The sequence below is a fragment of the Anser anser genome, assembly GCF_964211835.1.
Source record: "Anser anser genome assembly, chromosome: 12".
Classification (NCBI taxonomy): Eukaryota; Metazoa; Chordata; class Aves; order Anseriformes; family Anatidae; genus Anser; species Anser anser.
In genome coordinates this window covers 14,393,579-14,415,706 of record NC_139733.1, presented here as the reverse complement: position 1 = coordinate 14,415,706, position 22,128 = coordinate 14,393,579, and the positions used below count along the sequence as shown (strand labels likewise).

At 70.3% G+C, this 22,128-nt stretch overlaps 4 protein-coding genes across 9 annotated transcripts; 2 read left to right on the top strand and 2 right to left on the bottom strand.

The window, feature by feature from the left end:
• Positions 1-87: 87 nt before the first annotated feature.
• Positions 88-3,596, top strand: TADA3 (transcriptional adaptor 3). The gene is made up of 8 exons (XM_083796209.1): positions 88-1,047; positions 1,144-1,394; positions 1,556-1,661; positions 1,862-2,003; positions 2,132-2,235; positions 2,332-2,441; positions 2,564-2,749; positions 2,835-3,596. The coding sequence occupies exons 1-8, from the start codon at positions 841-843 to the stop codon at positions 3,025-3,027; spliced, it is 1,299 nt and encodes a 432-aa protein (XP_083652335.1). The 5' UTR covers positions 88-840; the 3' UTR covers positions 3,028-3,596.
• A 273-nt stretch (positions 3,597-3,869) lies between these two features.
• CAMK1 (calcium/calmodulin dependent protein kinase I) lies at positions 3,870-7,716 on the top strand. 4 transcript variants are annotated; one of them, XR_014571673.1, is made up of 12 exons: positions 3,870-3,969; positions 4,309-4,406; positions 5,173-5,304; positions 5,536-5,610; positions 5,723-5,861; positions 5,958-6,084; positions 6,183-6,258; positions 6,346-6,458; positions 6,558-6,636; positions 6,742-6,829; positions 6,935-7,063; positions 7,173-7,716. XR_014571673.1 is itself a non-coding variant. In XM_083796207.1 (12 exons), exons 2-12 carry the CDS (start codon positions 4,321-4,323, stop codon positions 7,226-7,228), a joined length of 1,107 nt encoding a protein of 368 aa, XP_083652333.1. In that variant the 5' UTR covers positions 3,870-3,969; positions 4,309-4,320; the 3' UTR covers positions 7,229-7,716. The 4 variants fall into 4 exon arrangements, 2 of the variants coding, with proteins under 2 accessions (XP_083652333.1, XP_083652334.1); XR_014571674.1 differs by having other exon boundaries at positions 7,170-7,716; XM_083796207.1 differs by having other exon boundaries at positions 6,931-7,063; positions 7,170-7,716.
• Positions 7,660-10,344, bottom strand: OGG1 (8-oxoguanine DNA glycosylase). The gene is made up of 8 exons (XM_083796222.1): positions 10,230-10,344; positions 9,321-9,461; positions 9,016-9,248; positions 8,762-8,941; positions 8,496-8,674; positions 8,277-8,418; positions 8,082-8,131; positions 7,660-7,996 (listed from the first exon to the last, which is right to left on the bottom strand). Exons 2-8 carry the CDS (start codon positions 9,428-9,430, stop codon positions 7,892-7,894), a joined length of 999 nt encoding a protein of 332 aa, XP_083652348.1. The 5' UTR covers positions 9,431-9,461; positions 10,230-10,344; the 3' UTR covers positions 7,660-7,891.
• A 282-nt stretch (positions 10,345-10,626) lies between these two features.
• Positions 10,627-21,997, bottom strand: BRPF1 (bromodomain and PHD finger containing 1). Of its 3 annotated transcripts, none has more exons than XM_083796141.1 (13): positions 21,235-21,997; positions 19,252-20,211; positions 17,596-17,752; positions 16,361-16,492; positions 15,886-16,032; positions 14,621-14,933; positions 13,555-13,866; positions 12,197-12,484; positions 11,962-12,109; positions 11,562-11,698; positions 11,350-11,468; positions 11,029-11,183; positions 10,627-10,886 (listed from the first exon to the last, which is right to left on the bottom strand). In XM_083796141.1, the coding sequence occupies exons 1-13, from the start codon at positions 21,870-21,872 to the stop codon at positions 10,703-10,705; spliced, it is 3,690 nt and encodes a 1,229-aa protein (XP_083652267.1). In that variant the 5' UTR covers positions 21,873-21,997; the 3' UTR covers positions 10,627-10,702. The 3 variants fall into 3 exon arrangements, with proteins under 3 accessions (XP_083652267.1, XP_083652266.1, XP_083652268.1); XM_083796140.1 differs by having other exon boundaries at positions 10,628-10,886; positions 13,555-13,869; positions 21,235-21,996; XM_083796142.1 differs by having other exon boundaries at positions 10,629-10,886; positions 13,555-13,869; positions 15,904-16,032; positions 21,235-21,995.
• Positions 21,998-22,128: the final 131 nt, after the last annotated feature.

Here is a 22,128-nt window from a genome sequence, read left to right as displayed (position 1 = left end):
GCGGCCTGGCCAATGGGGGGCGGGGGGCGGGGCGGCGCGGCGCGGCCGACGGGGGCCGGAAGGGGGCGAGCGGCCTAGGCCTGGCCCGGCCCCCGCGGCGCCGCCGCCGCCCGCCCGCGCCCCGGGCCTGCCCCCGGCCTGCCCCGCCCCGGCCTCCCCGCAGCGCCCCGGAGCCCCCGGTGCCCGCCCCCCGGTGCCACAGAGCCCCCCCCCCACCCCCATCCCTTCCCTCCGGTTCTCTCCGATTCCCCGGTGACCCCCCCCGGTACCCTCCGGTGATCCCCCGGCACCCTCCCGGTGCTTCCCGGTACCGCCCTCGTGTCCTCCGGTGCCTCCCCGGTGCCTCCCGGCGCCTCCCGGTACCCCTCCGACGACCCCCGGTGCCTCCCGGTAGCCCCCGGTGCCTCCCGGTGCACCCCCGACGACCCCCGGTGCCCCGCGGTACCCGTCGATCCCTCCCGGTGCACCTCCGTTCCCCCGGTCCCTCCCGGTGCCTTCCCGTTATCCCCCTGGTGCCCGACGGTTCCCCTCGGTGCCTGCTGGTAACCCTCTGACGACCCCCGGTGCCTCCCGGTAGCCCCCGTTCCCTCCCTGTACCCCCCCGGTATCCCCCGGTCCCTCCAAGTGCCCCCCGGTACCCCGCGTTCCCTCCCCGTGTCCCCCCCGGTACCCCTCGTTCCCTTCCGGTGCACCTCAGGTCCTCCCCGGTCCCTCCCGGTGCCTTCCCGTTATCCCCCCGGGACTCCCCGGTCCCCCCCGGGTGGTCCCTCAGTGCCCCCCACGGTGCTCCCGGTATCCCCTCGGTGCCCCCCCGCCGGTGCCGCCGCCGCCCCCGCCGCCATGAGCGAGCTGAAGGACTGCCCGCTGCAGTTCCACGACTTCAAGTCGGTGGACCACGTGAAGGTGTGCCCGCGCTACACGGCCGTGCTGGCCCGCTCCGAGGACGACGGCATCGGCATCGAGGAGCTGGACACGCTGCAGCTGGAGCTGGAGACGCTGCTCTCCTCCGCCAGCCGCCGCCTCCGCATCCTGGAGGCCGAGACGCAGGTGCGGGACGGTCCCCGAGGTCCCCGTCCTCCCCCCTGCGGCCCCCGCACGCGGTGCCCTGACCGGGGACGGGCTGGGGGTCGCTCTCTTTTCCAGATCCTGACGGACTGGCAGGACAAGAAGGGCGACCGGCGGTTCCTGAAGCTGAGCAAGGAGCACGATGTGGGGCCCTCCGTCAAGCACGGGAAGCCCAAGAAGCAGAAGCTGGAGGGGAAAGGGGGGCACGGCACGGGGCCCGGCCCCGGGCGGCCCAAATCCAAGAACCTGCAGCCCAAGATCCAGGAATATGAGTTCCAGGACGACCCCATCGAAGCGCCCCGCATTCCCAAAAACGACGCCCCAAACAGGTGCGGGGGGAGCGGGGCAGCGCCGGGATCCCCGCTTCCTTCCCTGCAGCGCCCGGCCGGAGAGCTGCCTTCACCCCGCGGGGGGAGAAGCCCCCTGGGGAGCCAGGTGCCGCGGTGTCCCCGCAGCCGTCCCTCACCGCCCGTCCCCTCCGTCCTCGCAGGTTCTGGGCCTCGGTGGAGCCGTACTGCGCCGACCTCACCAACGAGGAAGTCAGAGTCCTGGAGGAGCTGCTCAAGCCGCCCGAGGACGAGGCTGAGCATTACAAGGTGGGGAGCTCCGGGGCCCCCCCGCTCCATCCGTCCCTCATCCGCTCTCCTGTCCCCTCTCCCCGTTCGTCGCCAGGCCGTGCAGTCCCACAGCGCACGAGGAACCCCTCCTCATCCTCGCCAGCCCCTCAGCCCCGCTCCCCAGCGGCCAGAGGGGCCGCGAGCCCCGTGCTGAGCGTGCCCCCCGCCTGTCCCCGCAGATCCCTCCCCTGGGGAAGCACTACTCGCAGCGCTGGGCGCAGGAGGACCTGCTGGAGGAGCAGAAGGACGGGGCCCGGGCTGCAGCCGCTGCCGACAAGAAGAAGGGCGTCCTGGGGCCGCTCACCGAGCTGGACACCAAAGGTGCCTTTGTCCCCGCCTGGCGCAACGGGCTGGGGGCTGTGGGGAGAGACCGGGGGACCGGCACCCGGCTTCTGCAGAGCCGGAGCTGCCTCTGCCCTGCTGCTGATTATCATTTTCTCCCCTCGCAGACGTCGATGCCCTGCTGAAGAAGTCGGAGGCCCAGCACGAGCAGCCCGAGGACGGGTGTCCCTTCGGGCCCCTGACGCAGCGTCTCCTGCAGGCCCTGGTGGAGGTGAGGGGGCTCGGGGCTGCGCGGCGGCCCCGCGGGGCGGCGCGGCTGCGGCTGGGCGAGCTGTGACCCCTCCCTCCCCCGCGCCCTGCTCTCTAGGAGAACATCATTTCCCCCGTGGAGGACTCCCCCATCCCCGAGATCGCCGGCAAGGACTCGGGAGCTGACGGCGCCGGCACTTCTCCCCGCAGCCAGAACAAGCCCTTCAGGTGAGCGCCTCGCTGGCCGCGCAGCCGGGCGCGGGGCTTCCGCGGCCCGAAGCGGACGGAAGGCGGGTACTGGCGCGCCGTGGCCGTGCCCGCGCTCAGCGCCCGCGCTCTGCCCCTCGCAGCGTCCCGCACACCAAGTCCCTGGAGGGGCGGATCAAGGAGGAGCTGGTGGCGCAGGGCCTGCTCGAGTCGGAGGACCGGCCCGCCGAGGACTCGGAGGACGAGGTCCTGGCCGAGCTGCGCAAGAGGCAGGCGGAGCTGAAGGCGCTGAGCGCCCACAACCGCGCCAAGAAGCACGAGCTGCTGCGGTGAGCGCGGGCAGGGCCGGGACGGGCGCGTGGGGGCCGGCAGCGGGCAGGGACTGACCCCCCCGCCCCCCTCCCGTGTCCCCAGGCTGGCCAAGGAGGAGCTGCACCGGCAGGAGCTGCGGCAGCGCGTCCGCATGGCCGACAACGAGGTGATGGACGCCTTCCGCAAGATCATGGCGGCCCGGCAGAAGAAGCGCACCCCCACCAAGAAGGAGAAGGACCAGGCCTGGAAGACGCTGAAGGAGCGCGAGAGCATCCTCAAGCTGCTGGACGGTTAGCGGGGCGCTCGGCACGGCACCCCGCGCGGGCGGCGGACTGTCACGGAGCCCGCGGGGACGAGGAGGTGCCCCTGTCCCGGCCCTGCGGGGTCCCGGCGTGCCCACGCTGCGCCCGGCGTCACCCGGGGGCTGGGGACAGAGGGGGGGTGAGCGCAGCGTGCCACCCAGCGCCGCGACGTCCCGCTGGGGGGCTGCGTCCTGCTCCGTGCCCTGCTCAGCTGCTGCCTGCTGCCACCGCTCCGGGCTGTGGGGCCGGGGCTGGGGCGCGGAGGTGACACATGGGGACCCAGCATCCCGGGGGGGGGGGGGGACACAGCCCCCTGGTGGCTTCTGCGCCCGCGGTTATTCGGGTGCCTGGCCTCCGAGGGACAGATGTGGCAGCTCCCACGGCCACGCCGCCTCCCGCAGCACCCAGCTCTGCGTGGGCACGAGTGGGAGCTGCCCGCGGGGCTGTGGGGACACGGGGGGTGGCGGTGTCACCGGGGGAGGGGGGCGGATTTGGGGAGGGGGCGCGGCGGGCTCGGGCTGTACCTGCGGTTTGTGCGCGCGGGCAATAAAAGGAGGCCGGCAGGAGTGGTGTGCTTCTGTGGGGGGGGGCTGGGGACACGCGTGGGTGGGGGGCAGGCCGGGGGGGGGCGTGGGGTGTCCCCCATCCCCCGTGGGGTGTGTTCCCCGTGGGGTGCGTCCCCCGTGGGGGGTCCCCCATTCCCCGTGGGGTGTCCCCGCTGCAGGGTGTCCCCCCGCGGGTATCCCCCCCCGTGTCCCCGCAGCCGCCCCCCCCCCAGCCCGCGGTCACGCGTGGGCGCCCCACCCGCGGCCTCCCATTGGCCGGGCGCGGGCTGGCCCCGCCCCTCCCGTGACGTCAGGGCCGCCCGGCGCGCCGGGCCGGGAGCTGCCGCCGCCGCCGCTCCGCTCCGCGCGGGGCCGGGGCCGGGGCCGTCGGTAAGGGCGGGCGGGGGCGGCGGGGCCGCGCGTGGGGATCCCCCCCCCCCCCCCGTCCTCCTCCCACGCGGGATCTGCGCGGGCAGGGCCCCGAGCCCGCGCGGGGAGCAGCAGCCGCGCCCCGGGCAGCCCCGGTGCGGTGCCCACGCGGGACCGGGAGCGCGCGGGGACCGTCCCCGGCAGCCGCTGTCCCCGCGTCCCCGCGCCCTGACACCCGTCACACCCGGTGCCACGTCCCGTGGGGGTCCCAGCACCGAGTCACCGAGCCCGGGGGGGTCGCAGCCCCGGTGTCACCCGGTGCCACCCGCGGGGCCACCCCGCCGCCGCCGTGCCCCGCAGGCCCAGGCCACCATGCCGCTGGGGCGGGACGGGCCCGGCTGGAAGAAGCGGACCGAGGACATCCGTCGCATCTACGACTTCCGAGAGGTCCTGGGCACGTGAGTCGCAGGCTGGCACCGGAGCCGGCACCGCCGCCACCAACCCCGGCCGGGCGGCAGCGTGGAACCGTGCCAGCTCAAATATTGGCACGGGGCGGGTGCCACCGCCGCGGGACGGCACCTGCGGGGCTGGGCTGGGGGACACGGGGACGGGCGGGGGACACGGGGACGGGCCGGGGACAGATGGGGGACGTGGTGCTGCCCGCCCCGTGCTGCCGTGCCACACCGTGCCCCCTGGCCGAGGGTGCTGTCCCGGCGGGTCCCCGTCCCCCGAGGGGCACACGCGGTGGCACCCGGCGCTGCCCGGGTGCCGTAAGGCTCTTAGGGTGGATTACCGGGTTAATTACAGAAGGGATTAGGGCCCGGCAGCGCCGGCGCCCTGCCCTCCACCTGCCCCACCTGGGCACCTCTGGGGCCCTCCACAGCACCCTGGGTCCCCCTGGGTGGGGGGGGACGTGTGGCCGGGGTGTCCCCCCGCGGTGGGGCTGTCCCCGGGGCCGCTGTCCCCTCCTGGCCTTGGGAAGGGGACGAGCAGCGGGGTGGGGGGGGGTTATGGGGTGCCCCGAGCACCCCGGCACCCTCGGGCCCCGCGTCCCACGGCCCGGCCGTCCCAGCGGGCGGCTGCCGCTCGCCTTTCTCCTATAAATAGCCGGACTTTCTGCCTGTCGCCATGGCAATGGCAGCGCGGCGCCTCCGGCGGCGCCCCCCCCACCCCGACTCCGTCCAACCCGCCCCCCCCCAGCTCACCCCTCTCCTCCCGCGCCAGGGGGGCCTTCTCCGAGGTGGTCCTGGCGGAGGAGAAGGTGACCCAGAAGCTGGTGGCCATCAAGTGCATCGCCAAGAAGGCGCTGGAGGGGAAGGAGGCCGGCCTGGAGAACGAGATCGCCGTCCTGCACAAGTAGGGATGGCGATGGCGGGATGGGGGGGGGGGGGGACACATACACACACCTCGTGCTGCCCCCCCCGGCACCCATCACCGTGGGGCGTTATCAGCATGCCCGAAATAGCCCGGCACGCGGTGCCCTGCAGGGCCTGGCCTGCTCCCTGCCAGCCTGCAGGCTTTGGGGGGGGGGGGGGGGCAGGTCCCGACCCATCTCACCCCCCCCCCCCTTATTACCCCCCCCAACAGGATCAAGCACCCCAACATCGTGGCCTTGGATGACATCTACGAGAGCAGCAGCCACCTCTACCTCATCATGCAGCTGTGAGTGCCGGGACGGGGAGGGGGGGGACGGGGATGGGGTCCGGGGGGCTGCCCCCCCCCCCCACACACACACACACAGGGGAAGGGCTGACGGCGCCGCGCGGCCCCGCAGGGTGTCGGGGGGGGAGCTCTTCGACCGCATCGTGGAGAAGGGCTTCTACACCGAGCGCGACGCCAGCGCCCTGATCCGGCAGATCCTGGACGCCGTCAGGTACCTGCACGACATGGGCATCGTGCACCGCGACCTGAAGGTGAGCGGCGGGGGGGGGGACAGCGGGACCGGAGCTGGCGGGGGGGGGGGGGGGAGCGTCCCCGGTGCCACCCGTCCCTGCCGCCCCCTCCCGCAGCCCGAGAACCTGCTGTACTACAGCCTGGAGGAGGACTCCAAGATCATGATCAGCGACTTCGGGCTCTCCAAGATCGAGGGCTGCGGCAGCGTCATGTCCACCGCCTGCGGGACCCCCGGCTACGTGGGTGAGCCCCCTGGGGCTGCGGGGCTCCCTGTGGTGCCGTTCTGGGGACCCCCCCCCCCACCCCGGGGACCCCCACCCCACCCCCCCTCTCTCCCCCAGCCCCCGAGGTGCTGGCGCAGAAGCCCTACAGCAAGGCAGTGGATTGCTGGTCCATTGGGGTCATCGCCTACATCCTGTGAGTGTCCCCCCCCCCCATCCTGCTGGGGCTGCCCCGGGGCTGCCGAGCCCCCCCGTCCCGCTATGTCGTGCCCCCCCCCCCCAGGCTCTGCGGGTACCCCCCGTTCTACGACGAGAACGACGCCAAGCTCTTCGAGCAGATCCTGCGGGCCGAGTACGAGTTCGACTCGCCCTACTGGGACGACATCTCGGACTCGGGTGAGCCGGGGGGGGGCCAGGCACAGTGGCCGGGGGGTACACGGGGGCGGGGGGGAGGTACATGAGGTGGGCTCACAGCTGCTTTGTGCCCCCCCGCAGCCAAAGACTTCATCCGTCACTTGATGGAGAAGGACCCCAAAAAGCGCTTCACGTGCGAGCAAGCCCTACAGCACCCCTGGTAAGGAGCTGGGGGGGGGGGTCTCCTCCCAAGGCTCACTCCCCGGGCTGAGCTGCCCCCCCCGAAGCTTTGGGCCCCCCCCCCGCTGATCCCCCCCCACCCCAGGATCGCCGGGGACACGGCCCTGGACAAGAACATCCACCAGTCGGTGAGCGAGCAGATCAAGAAGAACTTTGCTAAGAGCAAGTGGAAGGTGAGCGCGGGCCGGGGGGTGGTTCTGGGGGTGGGGGGGGGGGGCGGGGGGGGGCACAAAGCGGTGCCGGGGCGCGGTGACGGACGCCGTGCGGTCGGCAGCAAGCCTTCAACGCCACGGCTGTGGTGCGGCACATGAGGAAGCTGCAGCTGGGAACCAGCCAGGAGGGCCCCGGGCAGCCGACGCTGAGCAGCCCCTGCCACGGCCAGCGCCTGGGGGGGGGCTCCAGCAACGGTGAGCCCTGACGCCCCCCCCCCCCCCAATCCTCGTCCCACACCCCCACGGGTCTGGGGGTGCCGCCAGGCTCTCACCCCGCGTTCCCCCCCCCCCCCACCCCCAGCAGGGTCGGACTGCGAGCGGGCGCCGGCGAACAGAACCCCCCGGGTGCCCCCCCGCTGAGGGCCTGGCCCCCGCCCGCACAGCTCGGCGCTGGGGGGCCGGGGGGGGGCACAGCTGGATGGGGCAGGGTGTTTGGGGGGGGGTCCGTGTGGGTCCTGTCCCCAACACAGGCTGTGGTGCTGAGGCAGGGGGTGCCCGGCCTCACAGACCCCAAATACCCCCCCCCCCATCTGCTCCTTTTTTGGGGCAGAACCGTGGGGGGGGGGGGGGGGGCACCCTGCCCTGCTCCCAGCCGGCCCCAGGAGGGAGCCCCTTTTTTTTGGGGGGGCACAGGGGGGGCTGCCCCCCTGCAGGCCTGGAGCCGAGGTCTGCACAGGGTGGGGGCAGCTCCCAGGAGCACCCCCAGGCGGGGGGGGGGGGGGGGGGCTCCAGCCAGGCCCTCTCCCTCCCTCCCCACTCTGCCCCCCCCCCCCCAGCATGTTCCAGGCGCGTTTTCCAAATGGATGTTTCTATTTTATTGCTTGTAATAAAGGAAACAGGCGAAAGCCGCCCAGCTCGGCTCGGCCCCCCTGGGGCCAGCAGCTCCCTCGGCGCCAGCGGCTCCCCGGGCGCACAGCGGGTGGGGGGACAGCCACAGCGCTGCCCCTGGCCCCCCCTTAGGGCCGTGTGCCCCCCCCTTAGGGCTTTGTGATCCCCCCTTAGGGCTTCGTGACCCCCCCCCTTTTAGGGCTTTTCGTCCCCGCAGCTCTCCCGGCCCCGGCCCCTCCTGGCCCGCTTCCCACTGCCGGCCGCATCCTGCCCCTTGTGGAGGGCGGCGCAGAACAGGACCTGGGGAGGGGGGCAAGGCGCTGGGTGGGCACAGCCTGGGGGGGCAAACGGCTTTGGGGGGGGGGCAGCACGGCGGGGTACTCACTGCCTGCGCCCAGCCCGCGTAGGGTCCCCACAGCCCGCGGAAGAAGTCTCCTGCAGGGAGATTGGAGCCAGCCACGGGGGGTGGGGGGGCTCAGCCCGTGCCCCCCCCTCCGAGCCCTGGTTGGGGGGGGCTCAGGGAAGGGGCTGCGGCTCCGCAATGCGGGGGGGGGGCCGAGCGCCGGTTTTGGGGCCTCACCGATCTCCTGGTGCACGCGGGTGGTCAGGGAGCGCGCGCCCTCCGCGGCCCCGTAGTGCCGCCGCGCCATGCGCCAGACGTGGGTGTCCACGGGCACCGCCTCCGCCTTGTCCAGCGCCATCAGGCACACGCAGTCAGCCACCTGCCGCGTGCAGCCGCCGTCAGCCCCGCCGCCGCCGCCGCCGCCGCCTCGTCCCCTGTCCCCGTGCCGGCACCCACCTTGGTCCCCACGCCCGGCAGGGCGCACAGCACCCTCCTGGCCTCGGCGTAGGGCTCGGCGCGCAGGCGGCGCAGCCCCTCGGCGCCCAGCCCCTCGGCGATGGCCCGCGCGCTGCCGCTCACGTACTTGGCCCGGTAGCCGAAGCCCAGCGCCCGCAGCTTGGCCTCGGCGTCGCTGCCTGCGAGGGGACAGCGGGGCCGTGGGCCGGGGACCCCAACCCGGGCAGGAGGAGGGTGTCGTGGGGAGGGAGGGGGGGGCCGCGGACCTGCCAGCGCCGCCGGGGAGGGGAAGGCGTGGAAGGGCCGCGCGCCCAGCTGGCAGAGCCGGCGGCCGAAGGCCTGGCAGAGGCGCTCGATCATGGCGGCGATGCGGGCGACGTGGTTGTTGGAGGTGCAGATGAAGGAGAGCAGGCACTCCACCGGGTCCTGCCGCAGCACCCGCACCCCTACGGGACGGATGGGGTCAGGGGGGGGGCGGCCCGGTGGGTGCCACCGCCGCCACCCTACGGGGTTGTCCCACCTGGGAAGTCGCCGGCCACCCTACGGAAGTGGGGGTCGGCCGCCCCCCAGGCGCGGTAGAGGGCCGGCAGCCCCACGTCCAGCTGGAAGTAGTCCCGCAGGATCCCGTCGGTGTCGGGGCCGGGCGGCTCCTCGCCGTACACCGTGTACCACAGCCGGTCCCGCTCCTGCACCAGCGTCCAGACGCGGGCGCCCAGCACGCCCGTCCAGGCACCGGGGCTGCTCTCCCGCCACCTGCCAGGCACCGGGCGTCGGGCCGGGCCCCGCGGCCCCCGGTTGCCCCCCCGTAGCCCCCCGTGGGCTCACCGGAACGTCTGCCCCGAGGACAGCACCAGGTCCAGGCGCAGCTCGGCCGTCGGGCAGCGCAGCGAGCGCCACAGGGCCGGGCAGGCGGAGGGGGTGTCCCGCAGCGCCATGGGGGTGCGGGGGGGGGACGGCGGCGCCCCTCTGCCCGTGGAGGCAGCGGGGTCAGGCGATGCCTCAACACCCGCATATACCCTGCGGTGTGTCCCCCTCCCTCTCTGCCCCCTCCCTGTAGTGCAGTGCCCCCAGACCCCCCAGCCTGGCTCCCCAGACCCCCCAGACCCCCATTTTTCCCTCCCAGACCCCCCCCCCAATCCCCATTTTTCCCCCAGACTCCCCCATTTTTCCCCCAGACTCCCCCATCCCCAATTCCTCCCCCCAGCCCCGCAATGCCCCCAGCACTCCCTCTCCCACCCTGGCCCCCCAGCCCCCCCAGCCCCCCATTCTTCCCCCCGCCACCCCCAATCCCCAATTCCTCCCCCCAGCCCCCCAAACCCCCAGCACTCCCCTCCCCCGGCCCCACAGCCCCCCCAGACCCTCCTCAGTCCTCCCCAATCCCCAATTCCTCCCCCCCCAGCCCCCAATCCCAATTCTTCCCCTCCCCCCCAGCCCCCAATCCCAATTCTTCCCCTCCCCCCCAGCCCCCAATCCCAATTCTTCCCCTCCCCCCCAGGCCCCCAATCCCAATTCCTCCCCCCCCAGCCCCCCAATCCCAATTCCTCCCCCCCAGCCATCAATCCCAATTCTCCCCTCCCCCCAGGCCCCCCAATCCCAATTCCTCCCCCCCAGCCCCCAATCCCAATTCTCCCCCCCCCCCAGCCCCCCCATCCCTCCCCTCCCAGCCCCCAATCCCCCCAGCACTCCCCCCAACAGACCCCCCCCAGTGCCCCCCCCCCCCCGAGCCTCCCCCACCATAGAGTTGCCCCCCCCGGCGCGCAGAGCGCCCTCCCCCTCGGCGCCGCTCTGCCCCGCTTCCGGCCTCTCGCTGGCCCAACCCCGGAAGCGGCTGGGTCCCGGTGCCCCCCCCCCCCCCGGCCCCGTTCCCCCCCCCCCAGCACGACCCGACGGCATTTCTGGTTGTTTTTGTGGTTCCTTTCCTCCAAAATAATAAATTACAAACACGTCCCGGCGCCGGGGCCGCCCCCCCGGGGGAATAATTTAAAGGGGCAGGGCTGTACAGTATTTACAGCCCCGCCGGCACCGGGGTGGGGGGGGGGGGGGGGAGGGCACGGGGAGGGGGGGGGGGAGCCCCGGGCCTGCCCCCCCCCTCCTCCCCCCCCCCCCCCCCGTTTTCCCGGTGCGGCGCAGTCCAGCTGCGGCGGGCCCGGTGCGGCGGGACGGCGGTGGCTGTTTTTTTTTTTTTGGGGGGGGGGGGGGGGTCGGGGTCAGTCGCTGTCGCTGGAGTCGCTGCTCTGCTCGCCCTGCACCTTGTTGCGGTGCTGCATGGCACGGTGGTAGGCGATCTGCACCGACTTGCGGATGTTGGACTTGCGGCCCTCCAGCATCTTCTCCTTGTCCAGGTCCTGGTTGACGCCCAGGGGCACCAGCTTCGTGCGGGGCAGCCACTGCCTGCGGGGAGCCGGCGGGCGCCTCGTTTGAGGGTTACGGGCGGCCGCGTGCCACCCCCACCGGTATATTTCACCCCCCCGCCCCGGATTTCCCTTACCGGCACCCCCCCACCCTAACCCCGCGCCCCCCGCCCGGGCCTCACCAAGTGCGCTTGTTGTCGAAGAAGAGGACGAGGTAGAGGTGCTCCCGCGCTTCCTGAGTCATCTGCTCGCCCAGCTTCAGCACCTCCAGGGGGGGCACGGGGATGGGGACGCCGTGGTGGAACATGCCCTCCCGCGGCATCTTGGGGTCGATGATCTGGCGGGGGGCAGCGGATGGAGCTCTGACGCACGGAGCCGTGACCCCTGCCAGCCCCATTCCTCGGGGAAGTTGTAATCCCACCTCCCCCCCGCCCCGCTGACTGCCCCCAGACCCGTCTCGGTGCCAGGGTAAGATTTTGGGAGGCACGGGCAGCTGCACTCACCAGCGCCGGGTAGGACGGGTACCCCCGGCACTTGGCCCACACCAGATCCAGGGCGTCCAGGGAAGAGTCCTCGTCCTCGGAGAGCCACCCCGCGCCGCGGCCGATGCCCTTCCGCACCACTGCGCCAAGAGAAGGGGGGGACAGGCCTCAGCTGCGCCCCTCCCGCACGATGGCAGGCATCAGGCGCGGCGCTGGAAGCTCCTGGTACTTACTGCTGTGCCCCACGCCTCGCCCGGCGCCCACCGAGTAGGATTCGTTCTCCGTCCCCGACGTGTCCTCGCTGCTGTCCTCGGGGAAGTTGACGCGGGAGAAGGAGGGCTTCCCCCGGCCCTGCTTTGAGGGCGTTGTGCTGAGAGAGGGAGCAGAGCCGTTAGCAGCGGTCACGCTTCCAGAGGGCCACACGGGTGGCTCAGAGAGCTCTACGAGCCAGCCCCAGGAGCTCAACACAGCTACAGCAGGCAGCCAGGCATCATCCTGCCCAGGCTGCTCCCCACCTGGGAGCAGAGGCCACAATTACGGGCGCTGTCCCCAGGGAAAGGCGCAGGCGGGCTCACACGCCTCGCCACACGGCTCAGCTGCCCGCTGGCACCCAGGGGCATCAGGGTGAGGTACCTGGTGCGGTCCGAGGCAGCGCTGCTGCTGCTGCTGCTGCTGGACTCGGAGTCGGAGCTGCTCCGAGGGAGGTTACAGTCGTTCCGGTACACCAGGAAGCTCTTCTTCACCGGCTGGTTCCCGCTGCTGAAGCCGTTGGCGGGCAGGTCTGCGAGAAAGAACGGCCCAGGAGGGCGTTACGAGGGCACAGCGCCCTGTGACAGCCTTCCCCCGGGGCCGCGGCTGCCGCGCTCACCCATGGGAGCGTCCTCCGTGGACTTGTCGCTGTCGCTGTCGGAGCTGGAGCTGGGGCGGGGGCTTCGCCCTCGCTTCCTCTGCCGCTGGGAGGACCCCATCATGGGGAGCTGCGGGGGGCCGATGGGGCTGTTGCCGTGGCCGGGAGCGATCTGGCTGTCTCGGTTCTTCGGGGGACGTCCCGGACGTTTTGGGGGTCCTGCAGTTTTAGGGTTCTTCTTGGAAAAGAGCACTGAGGTCCTCCTGCCCACTTCGTGTGCCTGGGTGGAAGAAGAATTGGGGCCCAGACCTGGAGCGGGGAGGAGAAGGCATCAATCAGCCGCAGCCCGCGGGACCTGACAGGGGACACGTGGCAGCGGCAGAAAGGACAAGATGCGTGTCTCGGGAACTGTCTCACAGGATCTTCAGTCCTAAGCTTCACCGTGCCCGCCCTGAGGGCCAAACCGGTCTGCTGGGAGTAAAACCCAAGTGGGGCCACCAGAGAACACCCGGCGCAGACGCCCTCGTTTTTCACGGGCAGCGAGGCCCCGCTGCAGCCTCGCAATGCAGACTCTGGACGCTGCTTGCACAAGAAGCTGCTGTTCCCAGCGCCTCGGGGAGCAGGACGCCAAGGCGACAAACGCCCGGTGACACCTCCCAGCTCTGCCTGGGGACCCCGCGAGGCGGCGCCGTTGCCGTGCTCTCCCAGGAGGGCAGCTCAGCACCTGCCAGCACCAGCTCCCGGGAGCAGGGCGCCGCCGCTGGCGCTCAGCTCCCAGCCCTGGCAGGGTGTTTGGGGCTCGGCCGTCAGCGGCGAGGCCGACGTGGCAGGGCCTGGCCTCAGGAGGAACCCATCTCGCACCTCCCGGCGGGGCATCGCGTGCCACAAGGCTCAGTGACAGCCAGTCCCTCCGCCACACACAGAAGCTCACCAGGTGAGCGCCGAGCACCACGCACACACCCCTGCGGGTGCTCCCGAAGCGGGAGGTGGCCGCCTTTGCCTTCCCCTCCCCGCCGCGGGCAGGGCTGACGACAAAACACCCAGCAGGGCTCGGATCCCCCACCGGGGAGCACCAGCAGGGAGCCCGGGGATGTGCACAGACGCCGCACGCCACAGGGATTTGGGGCCACCGCCGCCATGGGGTGCCCTGCGGGACACACGGGACTCCCCCACGGGGTGGGATAAAAGGGAACCCTCCTGGGAGGCGACTTGCCCTGCTTCTGAGGAGGAGCTACGGGCAAGGCTTGTGTGTGGAGCTGCCCGCACGGCCCTCCTGCCCTGGGAGGCACCTGGAGGGCCGCCGCTCCACCAGCCCGCCTGCCCAGAGGTGTTTCCCTGCGGTTCCCCGGGAACCAGCGGCATTGTGGAGGGAGCGGTACCTTTGCCAGTCTCCTGGCTGCTGCTCTCCTCCGCGGCGCTGTCTGTCTGCAGGTCCTTCTCGCAGGGGTTGTGCGACTGCAGGACGCCCCTGGCGGAGGAGCTGTGCCGCTCCAGCCCGTCTCGGCCCAGGTCCCGGGGGTGAGCGAGCTTTCGCCGCAGGACCGTGATCTCCTTCTTGATCATCTTGGCCCGGCGGGACCGTCCTACGCTCTGCTTGCCCGCGTTGACCTCATCCAGCCGCTCAAGCAAGATCTTCAGCTGCTCCTCCAGGGGCAGGTGCTTCTGGTTCTCCGAGAGCAGCAGCCGCACGTCTTCTGGGGGCACAAAGAGGAGCAGATGGATGAAAGAGATCGGGAACTCCTTGGAGACCCTTTGTGTGGAAGGGCATGGGGCTCCCCCACAGGAGGGAGATAGCGTACGTGGTACAAACACCTGTGAGCACAGAAGGTTACCCTCAGAGACCCAGAGAAGGAGCCCTGGTGGAAGCAAACCGATTGGGATTGCTGGGAAAGGCGGGCTGATCAGCAGCACGGGGAATACTAGGGTTCTCATCAGCTGGGGCAAGGGCACAGCAGAAAAACAACGGGATTGTAACAGGGTGCAGCAGGAACAGCAGAGCCAAAGTGACCCTGAAGCATTAGAGAGTAGGGAAGTTCGACTGCCTGAGCCCCCGCTCCATGCCCAGCCCTTTGCCCAGGGAGAAGAGGACCCTAAAAGAGCCCTTCTCAGGTGAGTTATTCTGGTGGTGTTCCCCACTGCCCAGCAGGGACGAGCAAAATTACAGTCACGGAGCCGGCAGGAGCTCGCTGTGTCAGCCAGCAAAGCCCGCAGGTAGGGAGAGCAGGGAGGGAGGAGCAGGCACACCGACCAGAGGGGGTCAGCACCCAAGGCTGCACCCAGCAGGAGCCTCAGCAGCTCACCGGGGGGCTGCTTCCAGCCAAGAGCAGGAAGAGGAACCGAGGGACGGGCCTGGGAGAGGCGGCAAGAACAGCCCCCAGGCGCCCGAGTGCTGCGGGCTGAGCCCCGAGCAGCCCCCGTACCCCAGGACGGGCGCTGAGTACCCACCGTCGTCGACATCCTGCACCTGAGGCTCCTCCACAGCCACGCAGTGAGGGAAGTGCATGCCTGTCTCAAAGTCAATGCCCATCTTCTCCGCCTGCCGGCGAGCCTGCCGCAGAACCGCGCCCCCCTGCTCCCGCAGCCGGACGGCTGCCCGGTAGAAGATCGTGTCTTTGGCATTGTATTTCAAACAGTTGTTGATGATCAGGTTGAAATCCTCCTCGAAGTCGTCGAAGTTCAGGTAGCGGTAGGCCTCCAGGTTTTGTTTCATTGTCTGAAAATCCATCGGCTTCTTGATGTGGTCCAGGTAGTCCGGGACCTGCAGGAGAAAACGGCCCGGGGTTAGAGCCCGCCGCCCTCTGCCAGCAATTCCTGCTCCAAGAAAACAGTTGTTAGAGGAATCAGGCATCGCGCCCTGGTGCCCTGCCCCAGCACACATCTGGAAACGCCACCTGCCTGCGCAGCTGGAGGGGCGGCAAAACCTCCAGGCTACGCGGTCCGGGTGCTGCACTCAGCCCCTGAGGGCAGACAGGCACTCGGAAGCGTTTTTAAGGCTCCGGAGCACAGGGCAGCATCCCCTCCTCTCCGGGCAGCGGGCTGTGGGAATCCAGAACGCGACGAGGCGTCCCCACGGGGAGGAGCCCCAAGCGCAACCCCCGGGGGTGAGGGTGGAGGACACGTGGAGCAGAACGGCCCAGGTGGCAGCAATGGCTGCGGGTGGGAGCACACGGCGCAGACACCCCCGTGCCGACCCGCTGCCAGAGCTGCGCAGCGCCAGCGCCCCCCTCCCGCCTCCCCAGGCAGGGAAAAAAAATCAACGACGCGCTCAGAAATCACTCCCCTTGCCCCCAGCGGTGACAATCCGGGGGTCAAACCCATTTCTGCGCCGTGCTCACCCTGTCCCCCAGCAAAAGCCTTCTCAGGACGGGTAAGAGCACGCCGCCTGCCCGGGGCCCGAGCTCTGGCACTGCCTTTCTCAGGCACGAGCCCCTGACGTGCCGCTGACACCGGGGAGTCACCAGCGACACGCGCAGAGGAGCTGAGCGCCGCGCTCCCGGCCAGCGGCGGCTGCCAGCCCAGCTGCCGGGCGTTTGGCTGACCCAGGGGGGCAGTGCCACACACGTCCCCCTGGCGGGAGCGGTGCCAGGAGGGGCAAGCCAGCAGCAGGCTGCCCAGGGGCGCTTCCGGAGCACAGCCCCCCGTGGGCAGCCCGTGGCACGAGCAAGGGACAAGTTTGAGTGAAGTAGAAAGCTGGGGGAGGGGGTTCTTACTTCGTAGATTTCTGTTACCTCAGACAGAGGGACCGGCTCGCTGAAGATGTTGCCCGTGTCTTTCTCCTGCAGCTGCTCGAGCGTCTTGCGGAGGAGGATGAGGAAGGGCGTGAGCTGCATTTCCAGCGCCACCTGCTGCACTTTGATCTGAAACAGAGTGACGCGGCACCACTGAGCGCCCCTCGCAGGGACGGTGCCACCTCTCCCCGCTGCTGCTGCACGAGGCCGCCCTCCTCCAGCAGGACCCCGCAGGGGCACCGCCCGCGCCTCCCCTCCGGCCCCGGCCCCCCGCGCTCCCCACGCCAGCCTTGCGCAGCAGCCGCCGTCGTGCAGAGCTGCCGGGGCAGGGCACAGCGCACCCCAGGGGACCCCGCGCCCGCCGTGCGGCTGGCAGAGGGCACCCGACCCGCGCCCCGGGGAGCCCCGGCTCGCGCCCGCCCCCGGCAGCGCCCCGGGGAGGGCAGCCGACCGTTACCGTCTCTCTCTTGAGCTTCTCCCGCTTGCGAATCAGCTCCACCAGCAAGCGCGCGCGCTCGAGGTCATGGCGGAGGCGCTGCCATGACTTCAGCTGCTCCTTCAGGGCCCAGTTCTTATCCTCAGTGTCTCTCTGCGGGAACACCGGAGACCGTGAGCCCAGAGGAGAAGAGTTCCCGTCTCCACCTCCCCGGCTGCCTGCGAGGGCTCTTCCCCGGCGCAGGGGGCCGGCACGCCGGCTGTCTCAGTAAGGCTCCCACCCCTCTGGTTGTGCGGGTGGCTCACTGAAACGGTCCAGCTGCTGGCCACAGCTCAACACCTGCTCCCTGCTCATTGTCCTAAGGGCTGTTAGGATGCCGGAAGGTGGACGCGAGAACCTCTGGAAACGCTCTGCCTAACGCACCCAAGTGCGGGCAGCTGCCCAGGACCACAGACCAACACCGGGGTCTGGGCAGCTGCTCCCAGCCCCAGCGAAGGGCACCGGGGCAAAACGGGAATGCGGCTCTGGTTACCTTCGCTTCTGGGGCACCACAAAATGCCGACTTTTATTCTGCTGCTGTAGCCAAAGACGAGCAGAAGCTGTTTCAACCCCTCTCCAGCAAATAAAAAAGAGAGGGGGCAAAGGCAGGAGAAACCTCCGCCTGATCACGGTCTTCAGGAGGGCTTAGAAAGACTCAGATGGGGAGCCAGAAGAAAAATCGTCCTCTGGCACGAGAGACTTCACATCTGCAAAGCACTGACTAACGGCTGAGGCAGACAGCGTGCTGGAAGCTGCACCCGCAGGGAGCGTTCCTGCAGTGACCCCAGGAACTGTGAGGCCTTGCTTTTGTCCAGACTACGTCTGGAGCTCAGCGGCCTTCCCCCTCGCTGCCCACCGACACGGCAGCCTCGGGTTAGAGCCGCTTCCGCCACGTTTGCCCCAGCTGCCGGCCGCACGCGGGCGGGAGAAGCAAGCCAGCTCCCGTGCACAGCGGGGCAGGCCTCCCTTCCCGTGGCAGCCGGCCAAAGGCGTCTCCGCCTGGCAAAACTCTGAGCGCTGAGAGCGGAGGGGAAGGTGAAGCAGCGAGAGCAGGCAGCTGGGGCTTGCCCCTTCCTCATCCGGGAGGTGGAGCTCCTGCCTCTAGCCCCCTCCTGAGCCCCGCAGGCGCCGCATGCAGCAGAGGCTTGGAGCCCGCAGCTCCGGAGGCGCAGAAGCACACGCGGATGCCCCTCAGCACCCCAAAACGCAGCCCTCACCTGATCGCAGTTCCTCTGCGACTGCAGGTGCGTCTGGAGGCGGCGCAGCAGGGGGACGCCGTTGCGGGACTGCCTCTTCAGAGTCCAGTAGCTGTGCAGCCTCTGCATGAACTGGCTCTTCCTCTGGATGGTTAAACGGTTGGTAATCTTGCTGAGCCTGAAGGAGGGGCACAAGCCACAGAGCCCGTCAGCGAGGCAAATCTGGCTGCTGCAGAAGCCTCCACCGGGGAAACGCAGCGGCGAGGCCACCCGTGAGCTCCTCGGGCCGAGGGCGCCCTCGTACGGGGCAGGAATCCCTGCGTGCCCACGGAGTGCGGGGCAGCAGCACACCCAAGAGGGCTGCAGAGGACACCAGCAGGCGCCCAGCCTCCCCTCTCCTACACACACTTTTCCTTCCTCCCCCCACAGCTCCGGGGCCCGTCAGCAGCTGGGCCTTTAGCAGCTCCCCGCGGCCCCCCCACGGCCGTCCCGAAGCTGTGATTCACCCGGCTCATTATGCTGGCACCGCGAGGCCACCCAAGATGACAAAGGCCCTATTCAGGCGGCACCAGACGAGCGGCGGAGCCCCCGAGGAGCCTGCGGTGTGAACGGGCCTGAGGAGGGGAGGGCAGGCTCGGGCAGAACAGAGCTTGCTGCTGCAGATAATGAAGGGCTCCCCCAAACAGCCCAGACGCAAAACAAAAGGGGTTTTCCTGCTCTACAACGGCACAGAGCCTGAAGCGACTGGGACAGCGCCTTCCACCAGCGCTGGCCAGATCCCTGCTGCTGGGGGCGGAGGTGAGGACCCTGTCCAGGTCCCGCAGGGCCAGCTCTTCCCGTGGGGTGGCCCCACCTGCGTCGGCCTCAGCCGAGAGCAGCCCCGCTGGCCGCGCTCAGCTCCCGCAGGAAGGCATTTGGCATCCTGGCAGCGGCCCTTCGAAGATTAATTAATCCCAACAGGAAGGCCTGGGGTGAGGCGAACAGCTTCCATCTCGGTGCGGGCTCGCTGTGAGCACGCCGGCAGCAGCGGGAGCCTCCAGCCAGCCTGGCAGCGCATCCACACCCGAGAAGAGAGGCGCTGCCCAGAGAGCAAACCCCGGGCGAGCGAGGCTACCGTAAGGTTAGCACACGAGCCGGCGGCGGCACGAAGCCACCAGCCCCGCAGCAGCGACCTGCCCGTGCACGTCGCCAGAACTCCTCCCGCCGAGCGAAACCACGGCGCCTGCCCGCTGCCCTCCTGCCCCGCGGGAGCCCCCCGGAGGTCTGGAGGGTGCTGGGCTCCTGCTGGGGGGCGGCCCCGCACCCCAACGGCTGCATCGAGGGGGCCGCGGGCCCACAGGGGTGGCTCCGACACAGCCACCCAAAGAACTCTGCTCCACCCGCAGCCGCGGCGCCACAGGAGGGGAGATCTGGGAGCCCCCATCTGCTTCCTGACGCCTCCGGCCACGCTCGGGCGCTGACGTTAAAGCAGCAGCGTCTATTTCCTGCCCTCCTCCGTGGGGCCGCGCACCTCAGCGCTCCTCCGCGGGACCGCCGGAGGAAACCACGAGCAGCCCCGGGGAAGGAGGTGCAAAGCCCAGTGTGAAAACGGCAGCGCCCGTGCACCACGGGATGGAGACACCGAGAGAGGGAGAAGCCGCCCCGCAGCTCGGGGAGGGCAGCGGCAGCGGGTGGTACCTGTGGGGGGGGATGCAGGGGACAGAAACCACGGGTGCCGCCGCTCGCTTCTCCGCTAGGATCTTCCGCGCCTTCTTCATTTTGATCCTAGACTTGGCCTTCGCCTTTTTCACCTTCTCGGAGCTCCAGCCCTTGCCCTCCTCCTCCTCCTCCTCGTCCTCCTCCTCCCCTTCGCTGTGGGACAGCGCGGGGAGCCTGCGCACGGAGCCCGGGGGCGTGTGGATGTCGCAGTAGGCGGTTTTGCGCACGCTGAAGGAGGTCCCGTTGGCTCCCGTCTCGCGGACGGGCTCCATCTTCATGTAGAGCCCGGCCTGCTGGGCGCAGGTGACGTGGAAAGCGGTGTAGCAGTTGGCCTTGTGACACTGGATGCAAGCCCCGGAGCCGCGCTGCTTGCAGATGTAGCAGGTCAGCTTCCACCGCGCGGGCGGGATGTGCTCGATGCTGTCTATGGGCTCCAGGAAGACCGTGTTGGCGAAGCACACCTCGGGGATCCAGAGGGCGCACACCACGTGCGCCCAGCGCCCGTCGTCCGTCTGCTTGAAGGCGCCGCCCTTGTTGGGGCACAGGGCGCAGTCCACGGCTCGCGAGGGCGACTGCAGGCACCTCCTGCAGAGCCACTGTCCCTCGGGGATGTAGGGCACCCCGTAGCACTCCTGGTGCACGGCCAGGTTGCACATGTCGCAGAAGAGGATGACGTTGCTGTTCTGGCACTCGCCGTCGTTGCAGATGCAGCACACGGCGTCCTCGTCCACCAGGGCGTTCGGGTCGCCCTTGTTGTGGCTCTCGAAGTAGGACTCCTTCTCCAGCCTGTCCATCAGGTACTCGAAGATCTCCTGGGGGATGGGGCTGACGCCTTCCGTCTTCCGCCGCTCGTTCATGATGTCCAGCCAGATGTAGTCCTCTTCGTCCATGTCGTACTCCACCTCCTCGTCCAGCTCCTCCGCCGACTTCTCGATGTACCTGGAGGGGGACAGCACGAGAGGGTGAGGGCACGGCCGGTGAGGGAACGTTTACGCGTTCCGGCCAAGCCTTACGCCAGGGAAAACACAACGGGGGTGTGCAGACACAGGAGGTGGTGCAACCGCCGAGCAGCGTGGCAACCACAGCGCCCTTGGCACAAGGCAGCTGGGCGTTCAGGCACGATAACGAGTCGCGGGCCTTGGAGACTCATCAGCGCAAGGCGGGAGCCACCAAGAAGGTACCAGATACTCTGCAGACAGCGACCTCGCTCCCCAGACACAACAGCGCCGGCCCTGCTGGCAAACAGGGCCAGAGGGCGCAGGGTTCCTCTAAATCTGGCCACCCGGCCGCTGCCAGCCGCAGGCAAGGGGAGGACCTGGAGGGAAACAAGCTGGGAGCCCCCGTTTTGCTCCAGCAGCCGGCACGCAGCACCACGTCAGACGCCACCGCAGGCACGTTGCGGGGAGCTCGCTCCCTTTTCCCACACAAAGCAGCGTTATTGTTCTGGGACGCCAGGTTCTCAGGCAGCGCGGTGGCTGGGAGGGCAGAAGCGGCCGTGGGAGCGTTACTTTGGTGCTCAGAGTTAGCGCTCTCCTTATTTTGGGTCACGGAACTTACCCACGGGGTGCAGAGCTACCAAAACCCACAGGGCAATAAGGTTACGTTAAGCCTGCAAACGCACATCTTACAGGGAAGCCTCGGCGCTGGGGGACTCAGCGGATCTGGGGGCCTCCGAAGAAGGCAGAAGGATGCTTTTCTTCGTAGAGTTGTACCAGCAAGGAAAGCACGGCGCGACCAAACTGCTGGCGAGTGGCTAGGAAGTGACCATAAGCTCTGCGGGCATCGGGACCCCCCACAAGCAGAGCGCTGTGAGTCCAGAGCCACAGCCAGCCCCAACGGCACCCCAAAGGCGTGTGGGGACACCAGCCACCCGCAAACCGCCCCCGGGAGCGGCGCAACCTTCCCGGGGGCCCAGGCCCTGCCTTGAGGCCCCCTGGGGTCTCCTCGCCCCCCGGTCCGTACCTGTAGTAGGAGGTGGGTCGCGGCGGGGCGTCGGGGGTGTCCTGCTCCAGCTCGCGGTACACCACCTCGGGCAGCTTGGGGGCGGCGCCGGCCGAGGCGTTGTGGTGGTGGTGGTGGTGGTGGTGGTGGTTGGCGTCCTTGCGCTTCTCCTTGTTCTTGTGCTTGCCCGCCTTGGGCGCGGCGGAGGCGGCGGCGGCGGCGGCGGGCTGCCCCTCGGCGTTCTCCTTGTTGCTCCCGCTCTCGGGCGCCTCGTCGGGAGCCTCGTCGTCCTCGGACACCACGTCCAGGTTGTCGAAGATGCTGATGCGGTGCACGCGGCCGTGCAGGTCCACCTCCACCATGCGCTGGGCCTGGGCGTAGGTCATCACCTCGCGGCCGGGGGACTGCGAGGGCTCGGAGGGGCTGGGGGAGCGCTTGTTGGCGGCGCGGGCCTGGCGCCCCTTCTTCTTGTGCTTGCGCGGCGGGGCGTGAGGCGGCGGCGGCGGCGGCGGGTGCTCGTGGTCATAGTGGTAGAGGTGGTACTCGATGCCGCTGTAGCTCTTGTAGATCTTGCGGCACGAGCCCACCGGGCACTCGTAGGGCGGCTTGGTGGCCCGCAGGTTGTGGCAGAACGTCTTCACGTCGAAGTCCACGCCCATGGCGCCGCGCGGGGGGCTCTCCCCTCACGGGCCCGCCGCCCCCCCCCCCCCCCAACCACCACCCCCCGGCGGCTGCCGCTGCCCCCCGGGCCCGCAACAATGGAGGCGGCGGCGGCGCCAGGCGCGGGGCGGCCGCTGGGTAAAGGCGGCGGCGGGGCGGCGGCCGCACTTTCGGCGCGGCCGCGGGGCGGTGCGAGGGGGAAGAGGGGAGATCGCGGACGGGGAGGGCCGGGGAAGGTGGGGGGGGGGAGGGGGA